We start from the raw sequence: 10,721 nt of genomic DNA on the forward strand, positions 1-10,721 counted from the left end.
GTTCAAGGCACGAGAGCAGGGGGCACGGGATGGGCCGCAGAGCCGCATACAGAAGACGGACCTAGCCCATGGGGGAGGGAGGTGGACCCCTAACCCGCCACACTGGGTAGCACAGAGCAACACTTTAAGCGCATTGCACTAATAATGATGCTGACTAGGGAAACATTCCCGCTGTTTTTAGTGCCAGTCTGCACGTTCAAACTAAAACAATGTAACTAATAATGGAATCGTTGTGCTTTCGTTAATAAAATAATGATAAAAATACTATTTAGTTATGGATCCATAATGAATTACTATGGGAATAAATATCACTGAATTACAGAAATATTGCAACAAAGTCGTCTAATGAAGGTAAACAAATTGTTGCTTACTGGAAAGTACTATTTCGAACACACACGGTCACGTTGTACAGTGCCATTATGGCTATTAGCAGGTAGCTGGACAATAGACTTGCCTAGGAGGGTAGGGGGAGAATTCTATCGTTAAATGTATTTCTAAGTTCTGTTGGCTGTATCTCAACCGGCCGTGATTGGTTGAAATTTCAGTTTAATACACCAGAAAAGACAAAACAAATAATACCACAAAAAGTATTATTGTGTATCACATCCAACCGTGAATTGGGAGTCCCATAGGGCGGTGCATAATTGGCCCAGCGTTTCTCTCCTTCTAAAAACATAAATAAATGTTTTGGCCTTTACAAATATAATTTTGGCCTTTATTCAGATTACAATTGCTCACTTTCGTTTAAAAAACAACAACGAAATAACCTCCAAAATATTATGTATTGTCAAGTTGATGGCACAGTCATATAGCCGGCACCTACATAAAGCTGAGTGACTCACTCATTCATGGCTTTGGATCAAAATAAATAAGGTTCTTTTGATAGTCTTTTATAAAGAAATGTTTTGGTTATCCTGACCTGGACACCATGTACAGTAGCCCATTATGGGATATTAGCAGGACAATATACCTTTACCAACACCTCTCTGTATTTTGAATCTTTGTGAATGGGGGCTCCCACAGTGCAAACAGTTGCAGGTTCTATACACGTGCCGGCCGCCACCGTGAGACCCATGAGGCAGCTTTTAGTTTTAATTTAGAATCCTCCAATCCTCTATATAATTATTGGCGGAGAGTCAAATCATATTTTTAAACATCAGTCATGTGTTACCTCAGCTAGTTAACAAMCTGGTAACTTTACCAGTACATCTAAACATCTGGGGGCACAGAAAGAAAGGAAAAGAGATGGCTTCTTTAGAAAATCAATTAATGAAGGACTGATCTCTTGCATGTCCTCACTCACAAACTTGAAATACTTTCAATGTAATGCATCTCAATAAGTAGAGCTTTTACACAATGTAGAATCCTAATATTCCACAAATGACTTTGTAATTTCAATGACAGGTTTTTGTACCAATATTTTAGATTTTTATAACAAACATATGTTTTTACAGAGTTAAATGTTCATTTCTTTGTGCACAACATGTGCTTCAAAAGTAGCTAGAATTCATATATGCCCAATATGCTATATCTCAATCAATTAAAACAAATATATGTGCTACCAATGAAAAAAGTTAATTTAGAGCCCTGTCTACAAGGAAATTTGCATACGAGTGGTCTCGGACCGATTTACATGTACAATATCCAGAGCGACTTACAGTAGTGAGTGCATACATTTATATACAGATGACATTTTATGCCAAAGAGAAACAAATCTGAGCTACAAAAAAAATGTGGAAGACATTGCTCATATGTTAATGTTGATGACTATTTTGAACTGTGAATGATTGATTGATGAGCGAGGCACAATGTGTTAATGAGCGCAGTGCCTGTTGTTGTACATAATCTTTAGGGATTCTGATTTCTCTCTCCTCTACAGTTACTTCCTGAATTGACAAATCCAGATGAGCTGCTGTCTTACCTTGGTCCTCCCGATTTACCGAACAACAGCAATGATGACCTACTCTCCCTCTTTGAGAACAACTGAGTCCCGGTGCTCCTCTCCACAGTCTCCCATGGTTCCCTGCAACACATAAACTACATACAAGAAGTATCCCACCTACAATGTGGGTATAAAATACTTCCTGTAATATAAGAGCTCCCCTTGAGCCGAAAATGGCCGTCAGTGGTAGGCGTGTCGAGTAGACATTTGAATATGAGGAAAGACTTTTAATGTCCCTTGTCTGACCTATAAACTATGGTAATATTTTGTTTTATATCTGTAAACTATTCCCGCATCCATTCCCTTGTTACTACCTTTCTTGCCCAAGGATCCAATTGTATTTAAAGGCTTCCTTACTAGAATCACATTTATTGTATGTCATTCAGAAGGAATTATCAATGTATGTACATTTTCTTATTCAATGCAGTTGTGATGCAAGTTTATGTCCAACTGAATTTGGTGAGTTTGAAATGTCCATTAAAGTATGATTAAATAACCTTTTTTAATTTACAATAATAAATGGAAGATGAATACATTGAGGGGATGCCCTATGTGTTTCAAAGATAAATATGTATTTTCACTGCCTTTTACTGTGATTTATCAATGCACAACAGTGACAAAACAGCAATGTAATTTCCACATTTACATAACCATTCCAAGCTATGATCATTTGGCACACAAACAATTACTCAGTCTTTTTATATTCTAAATTAACAGATTTTTATGCATAAATGTTTGACATTATATTCATTACAATGGTTAACAACCTTGTAGGCAAATGGAATAAATGGCAATCTGTAAGGCTTTGTGAGACTCAATTCTTTGGAGCAGCTATGGAGCCAAAGCCATACCTTTATGGCTACATGTAAATATATGGCTCCAGCTAAATCAAAGATGACCACATCAACCAGATGTAGTCCCCTATTACATTTTTTAAATGTGAATTTATTTGCATACTTCTGGTTCTTACTGATCCAGATATACTTTTATTAAATCCTACTTTATATTCTTCCTACACTAACGCTTTAGGCCTGCTCTTTGCAGAATGACAGAAAAATTAACTACACAGGTATGGGCAACTGGCGGMCATTTCGTAGGCCCCCGGATCAATTATTATTTAAAAAATTTGGGGTCCCATTACTGTTGAAAGTTAGAATAGTAGAATATACTAGGTGCAATTTCGTCATTTGGTTGTGCATCAGCAGATTTTCTCTTGTTATGCAAGTCACTGACAGTCACTCAATTAGTCCATGTCAGCTAAAATGGTTTAGATTGTACATTTGTCTAGCCAAATATCTAAACCTGTAGTAATCAGGGTCCAATTACAGACCAGGGAGCCTCCATTAATTTTGTTGGCCACTCACTCCGATAACATATTAAAAACTGCAAACATTTTCAAACAACTTCACCCCATGGCAAAATGAGTAGAATTGCATGAAGTAAGTTACATTTCTAAATCTTCTCTCCAYCTCATGGCAAAATTTATAAAATTGCAGCAAACTTGCTTTAAAACTGCATTGCAGGAAATTAACTCTTAACACGTAATTGTTTACCAGATAATTATGATATTATTAGGAAATATTTAGGCCCACTGTGTTGAGGAAAATTTGGTTTCTTTGAAAATAATTACTTTTTACTGACTTGATAACGTATTGTCAAARGCACGTAGACAATATTATTTACTGTGTCGATACGGGAGTAGGCTAGTGTACAATCGTAACGTAATTTGATGTGCTAGTGTTATTTATTTAATGGATKAATTAAATTGTAAATGAAAAGAGCATATGCCAAACMTGGATTGTGTGTGTGGGGTACAGAGATTGGGTAGTAATATAATAATCATGTTGTGGTCTTTTGTTCATCAAGCAGACCAGATAATTCGAGATCGTTTACTGCAGTATTTGGTTGTCGAAGTTGGTCGCTTAATGGGTCCAGTATGTCAGCTATATGGTCCAATACTTCCTGAGGGATTGGAACCTCAACCTGTGCCATAGTTGCTAACTAATCCAGAAAAGTGGAATTCTCACCGCCACCGAAAACATGAATTAACTCCTTATAACTATTGTGGCTATGTATCTCAATGTCATGATGTGAAAAGACACACAAGAATAGCATGGTCTTTAAATAGAACCTGTGTGCCCAGCCCTCTGCCCAACCCCCTGCTGCTTCACCAACGCCCGGCATTGAAACATGCCTGAAACGGCGAAAAAATAATTTAAAATGATGGCAAACAGAGCATCAGCCAAACATGGATTGTGTGTGGGGAGTATAGAGTTGCGGTAGTAAAATAATGTTGTGGTCTACATTTTTGTTCATTATCACCAGATAATTTGAGATGATGGGAGAGCCTGTTAGGCTATTTAAAATGGAAGAATACAATTGATATACTGTWGCATGAGACTAATACCTCCTGTTTTTTAAAATGGGATTTGAGTGCTGTTTAGAAAAATATATATGTATTCTTAAGACACTGCAACATTACGGAGTGCACATCAATTTAAATTCCACTTTGTAACTAAACTATAGGAAAAAATCAAGGTACTGGACAGGACTATGATGTCTAAAGGTCTGGCTTTCCAAGCCTTTCTGTTCATCTAGAAGCAGACCTGATGATTATAGATGGTGGGAGAGCCTGTTATTTGAAATGTAAGAATATAATTTACTGTATATACTGTAACAATGACAATAATCCCTTTATGTATACACAGGCGGCCAGCTCTAGGAAGAGTCTTAGTGGTTCCTAACATCTTCCATTTAAGAATGATGGAGGCAACTGTGTTCTTGGGGACCTTCAATACTGCAGCCATTTTTTGGTACCCTTCCCWAGATCTGTACCTCGACACAATCCTTTTTCAGAGCTCTACAGACAATTCCTTCGACCTCATGGCTTGGTTTTTGCTCTGACATGCACTGTCAACTGTGGGACCTTATATAGACMGGTGTGTGCCTTTCCAAATCATGTCCCATCARTTGACTTTACCACAGGTGGACTCCAATCAAGTTGTAGAAATATCTCAAGGATGATCAATGGAAACAGGATGCACCTGAGCTCAATTTCAAGTCTCATAGCGAAGGGCCTTAATGTTTTTATTTTTTATACACTGCTCANTTTCCAGAGTATCATTAGCAGTGCACTGCTTAAGTCAGTATAGTCAAGCATGGCCAATATGGCGCTTACCGGCTGTCTTTCACAGTTTTGTGGAGGGCTTGGACTTGCACAGTCACCTTGATCACAAAGATGAAGTTTCCTTGGTCTTGTGGTGTTATAAATGCTCCTTTCACTGCGGTCTAAAGACAACAGCAGAGCCAGGTGCTGGCACGCCCTGATTGCCTGGAAGATTTGTTCCACCTGGTTCACCACTGATTGAAGGAGGAGGAGTTTCACCACTGAGGAGCTCCCAGGCAGTTTGTCAGCACACTGACTGTCCAAACAGCAAGTTACAAGTGACCAAATTGGATTTGTGTGTGTTCAGACAGCAGTAATTTGCTGACATGGCTATGCTAGTTGTCATAGTCATGACGGGTGTGTGCGCAGTGGTGTAGGCGTATTGGTGGTGGAGCTCGTGCTTCCTGTCACCCAGAAGTTATGTAGCAAGCTAAGGTGACAACAATGCCTGTCATGGACGTTTCCCAGTTGCTTTGAATGTTCAAATTCGTAGTGTAAGAACACTTTTAAAGCTTCCAGCATCTAATCAGTATCACACTATTGATAGAATGGGCTAAAGAGACAAACGTATTGAGGCTTAAGTCATGATGACGTATGATCTGGTCTGTAGTAGCTGAGTGTATAAATGCTTTTAGAAACATAGTTTGATTGGGATGTGGGGACACAAAGGATGATGACATTTGTACTATAGACTGACTTGAGGAGTTTAGAGTGGTAGAATGGGACTTTACAATTGAAAGTGTAATAAATGAGTGTGTATACAGTTAATTTTGGTTCTGAGAGTGTAAATTAAATTCCTGTGGTGGGTGTAATAAGGAGCGACAGGACCAAATCTAATGGCAGGGTATCACAGTATGGTCAGGCATAGATAGTAGAAGGTTACGCTAAGACCAACTCAGATTGAGGAGTACATTCAAAAGAGCACACAACACCCATGTGCATAACACACCTCTCACCCTGATAGCTGATGTGTGGTGAAAGTTTTGGCACAATATGGTTGCAATGCATCACCAAGTGGGTGCTACACATTGGTGCTACACATTGGTGGTGGATAAGGTGTATGTAAAGTGCTTTGATTTAAACATTTATTTCATGCCTGCAGAAATAGTTTTTCAGACTTAGCGGTAATATGTTTTTTTGTTATTTATCTGATTGTAGTCTGAGTCCTTTCTCGAAGATGGTCCAGCAGAGAAGACTAAGGAAGACGACCCATGCAGTTTCCCAGATACAGCTATGCAATGTCACTTTCAGATTTATTTGCAGGATGCAATGCCATCAGCTACACCAGGGTTTACCAAACTTTTCCACCACTGCCACCCATTTCTCAGCTTTGATCTAACTTTATTAAACAAGCCCCATTCGCCAGAGTAGGCTAGCCTGTTCTCTATGAGTGGAGCGGAGACTGTGCGTGGAGTGGACGGTCCCGCACATGCACAGAAGCTTCGAGACCTTTAGTCGTTGGGAGGAAAGATCCGGAAAAGTCAGATCCGCAGTCACTCAGTTTTTTACATTGCATGCTTTTATTTCACATCATGCTTTCAATAATCTCACCAGAAAAAAACATAACTAACATGTTGATGAAATCAACTCACTTTAAACTGCCACTGTAGGATCAATATTTGTTTGTTCTTTACCTCTAGAATGCAACTTGAAACTTCAGGAAGAGGAACCAAAGTGGTGGACGTGGTTTCAATGACAAAAGTAATTTCTACATTAGATTTTTACATTTGACATATTGTGTTGAATACTGTTTTGAAAATATGCCACTTTACTTTTTCTACTATTTATTGCATATTTGTTTGCCATCTATGTATTATCAGGGCAGACAAAAAGATGTAGGCAATGGAGAAAAAACATATTGTGGTGCAGCGGTGGTCAGTTGCCAGCTTGGAGTCCAAGAGAGTACTTAACGTTGCGTTGGAGAAGAGGGCAAAAGCTGTGTCGAAGACCATCTACCACTCTGCTCTAGAACGCAAATTCATGTGCAGCCTAATGAGGTGAGAGGAATGAAAATCTTTGTGCCATTGTTGGAGTTCTATATGCATATTAGGATAACATTATCTGACCTGTAATACTAACTAACTGTAACACTTTTGTTTTTGTTTCATTTCAGAGGGTCAAGCAATGACGACAAGGTTGTCAAGGAAAAACTTGAAACGTAATAAATTCATGGCATCAATAAAGCTGTACACCCTGAAGGTGTGCCATACCCTTCTCCAATCTCACTCAACTGCTGACTTTCAAAGTGGCAATTGATTTGGAGGGTGGTGTCTGGGGGCAATGTGGAGAGAGTTTCTGTTTAACCTCAAACATATATTTTCTTTGCAATGAGAAAGCTTGACTGTAGAATGTAGACCCTGCCACTTTGCTCTGTAATATTTATTTCAATGTTCTGACCTGTAATTGTGAATAACATTTGTCAAATGCATTTAACCCTATATGGTGCAATTTTTGAATGAGTGTTACTAAAAAAAATACTAAAATAAACATGTTTCATAATGGACAAAGAAAGAATACCAGCATAGTTTCGAGATTCTATTGTCATTATATGCAAACGTCATCAGAAGCAGCCAAAAGAGTAGATCATCTGCCTCTAATAGAGTTACTGACAGACTCTGAGCAAAACAAATAGTGCTTTAACTTAAAAGTCATGTAATGATTAACTATTGAATCACCAATACTTAATATAAATCATTTCTGTTTGGAGTTATTGTAAATTGAAATAAAAACTGTTAATTATAGTGGCTGCTACAATGTTGCACCAGCCGTATATTACCTTTCCCAGGTGAAAGTGCATTTGGTAAAACAGACCGACAGGCATCAGAGAAAGAAAAGTCTAGGCTACGGGAAAAGGGATGATGAAGATTTAAAACATCTAACCTCCACTTTGAAGTGATCTGAGACCTGCACTGAAGCTGGCCGTGTTGGCGGCACCCCTAGTTCCCTAGTCGACTGATAGGGGCGTGGATCAGAAAACTAGTCAGTATCTGGTGTGACCACCATTTGCCTCATGCAGCGCAACACTTCTCCTTCGCATAGAGTTGATCAGGTTGTTGATTTTGGCCTGTGGAATGTTGTCCCAGTCCGCTTCAATGGCTGTGCGAAGTTGCTGGATATTGGCGGGAACTGGAACATGCTGTCGTACATGTCCATCACAAACATGCACAATGGGTGATATGTCTGGTGAATATGCAGCCCATGGAAGAACTGGGACATTTTCAGCTTTCAGGGATTGTGTACAGGTCCTTGCAACATGGGGCCGTGCATTATCATACTGAAACATGAGGTGATGGCGGCGGATGAAAGGCACGACAATGGGCCTCAGGATCTCCTCACAGTATCTGTGCATTCAAATTGCCATAAAAAAAATACAATTGTGTTTGTTGTCCGTAGCTTATGCATGCCCATACCATAACCCCACCGCCACCATGGAGCACTCTGTTCACAATGTTGCAATCTGTCCGGTACAGTTGAAGCCTGGATTMATCTGTGAAGCGCACACTTCTCCAGCGTGCCAGCAGCCATCGAAGGTGAGCATTTTCCCACTGAAGTCGGTTACGACGCCGAACTGCAGTCACAACTTGCAGACTTGTTTACGTGTTGCTGTGCATTTTGTTGCCAACCCCACTTTGCTACCTGACAACTTTACGGTTTTTACTTTTTAATTACCGTTTATATTTTTAGTTTTTCCCTCACTCAACTTTTTTCCATTCAACTTTTTCATTCCGGACGCTTTATCTGGACATGGTTCGTCAGGACTTCCAACAGCCGAAGCTAAGTAGTAACATTAACATGATGCCTTCTAATTGCAGTCGCTGTACTCATAATATACAGGAGAACGATCACCTTACGACGAGGATAGCTGTGCTGCAAGCCCAGCTTCAGACGCAATCGTTAGGCAAGGGTAATTTCAGTGTAGGAAAGGATGAAACAGCGTCTGTGCCACCAGTAAGTACAGCTAGTAATGTTAGTACAAATCCCCTCGCACGGTCCCGCAGCCGGACAGCTTTCTCATGGCTTCTGGAGGGAAATACTGTAGGAATGCTCAACCGGTGTCGCTCATTCAGCCGACAGAAACTTTCAACCGGTTTTCTCGATTAAGCAGCGAGTAGGAGTCTGAGGCCGAGCCTTCTCTGGTCTCTACTCCTCCCATTACGGGGTCTGAGACGCCAAAGGCTCCCACCATTAGCTCTGACAAATTGAAAACCCTAGTCATTGGTGACTCCATTACCCGCAGTATTAGATTTAAAACGAATCATCCGGCGATCATACACTGTTTACCAGGGGGCAGGGCTACCGACGTTAAGGCTAATCTGAAGATGGTGCTGGCTAAAGCTAAAACTGCCGAGTGTAGAGAGTATAGAGATATTGTTATCCACGTCTGCACAAACGATGTTAGGATGAAACAATCAGAGGTTACAAAGCGAAAAATAGCTTCAGCCTGTAAATCAGCTAGAAAGAGGTGTCGGCATCGAGTAATTGTCTCTGGCCCCCTCCCAGTTAGGGGGAGTGATGAGCTCTCATACGCCGTTCACAGCATCATCGCTGGATTGAAACCTGTTTTCTGCCCGCTCCAAAAGATAGAATTGGTTAGATAATGTCCCTCTTTGGACTCACCCACAACAAAGACTAAGCCTGGCCTGTTGAGGAGTGACGGACTCCATCCTAGCTGGAGGGGTGCTCTCATCTTATCTGCGAACATAGACAGGGCTCTAACTCCCTCGCTCCACAATGAAATCGGGTGAAGGCCAGGCAGCAGGCTGTTGACCAGCCTGCCAGTTTAGTGGAGTCTGCCACTAGCACACATCAGTGTAGTCAGCTCAGCTATCCCCATTGAGACCGTGTCTGTGCCTCGACCTAGATTGGGCAAAACTAAACATGGCGGTGTTCGCTTTAGCAATCTCAGTAAATAAAGACCTCCCATTCCTGCATTATTGAAAGAGATCGTGATACCTTACATCTCAAAATAGGGCTACATAATGTTAGATCCCTCACTTCAAAGGCAGTTATAGTCAATGAAACTATCACTGATCATGGTCTTGATGTAGTTGGCCTGACTGAAACATGGCTTAAACCTTGATTAATTTGATGTGTTAAATGAGGCCTCACCTCCTGGTTACACTGGTGACCATATCCCGTGCATCCGCAAAGGCGGAGTGTTGCTAACATTTACATAGCAAATTTAAATTTACCAAAAAAATTAAATGTTTTTGTCTTTGAGGCTTCTAGTCATGAAATCTATGCAGCTCGACTCAATCACTTTTTAATAGCTACTGTTTGCAGGCTACCTTGGACCACTATACAGCGTTCCTCACTGAGTTCCCTGATTCCTATCTGACCTTGTAGTTATAGCAGATAATATTCAAATTTTTGTGATTTAATATTCACTGAAATGCCTCAGATCCACTCCAAAAGGCTTTCGGAGCCATCATCGACTCAGCTGGGTTTTGTCCAACAGTCTCTGACCTACTCACTGTCACAGTCCTACTCTAGACCTATTTGTCCCATGGAATAAATGTTGTGGATCTTAATGTTTTTTCCTCATAATCCTGACTATCGGACCACCATTTTTATTACGTTTGTAATCGCAACAAATAATCTGCTCAGCCCAAT

The 10,721-nt window shown here is 40.3% G+C and overlaps 1 protein-coding gene and 1 long non-coding RNA gene across 5 annotated transcripts in view; both read left to right on the forward strand.

The window, feature by feature from the left end:
- Nucleotides 1-2,743, forward strand: part of LOC111974508 (zinc finger MIZ domain-containing protein 2) — a 63,515-nt gene extending 60,772 nt beyond the window's left edge. For all 4 annotated transcript variants that reach the window (XM_024002238.2, XM_024002236.2, XM_070447162.1 and 1 more), the window contains exon 19: nt 1,880-2,743. In XM_024002238.2, coding sequence (XP_023858006.1) covers nt 1,880-1,987 — 108 coding nt within the window. In that variant the 3' untranslated portion in view covers nt 1,988-2,743. The remainder of the gene's footprint in view (nt 1-1,879) is intronic.
- A 3,818-nt stretch (nt 2,744-6,561) lies between these two features.
- Nucleotides 6,562-7,389, forward strand: LOC111975117 (uncharacterized). The gene is made up of 3 exons (XR_002878768.2): nt 6,562-6,809; nt 6,929-7,105; nt 7,222-7,389. It is a non-coding gene; the product is annotated as an uncharacterized lncRNA (long non-coding RNA).
- Nucleotides 7,390-10,721: the final 3,332 nt, after the last annotated feature.

This window comes from Salvelinus sp. IW2-2015, linkage group LG15 (assembly GCF_002910315.2).
Source record: "Salvelinus sp. IW2-2015 linkage group LG15, ASM291031v2, whole genome shotgun sequence".
Taxonomy (NCBI): Eukaryota; Metazoa; Chordata; class Actinopteri; order Salmoniformes; family Salmonidae; genus Salvelinus; species Salvelinus sp. IW2-2015.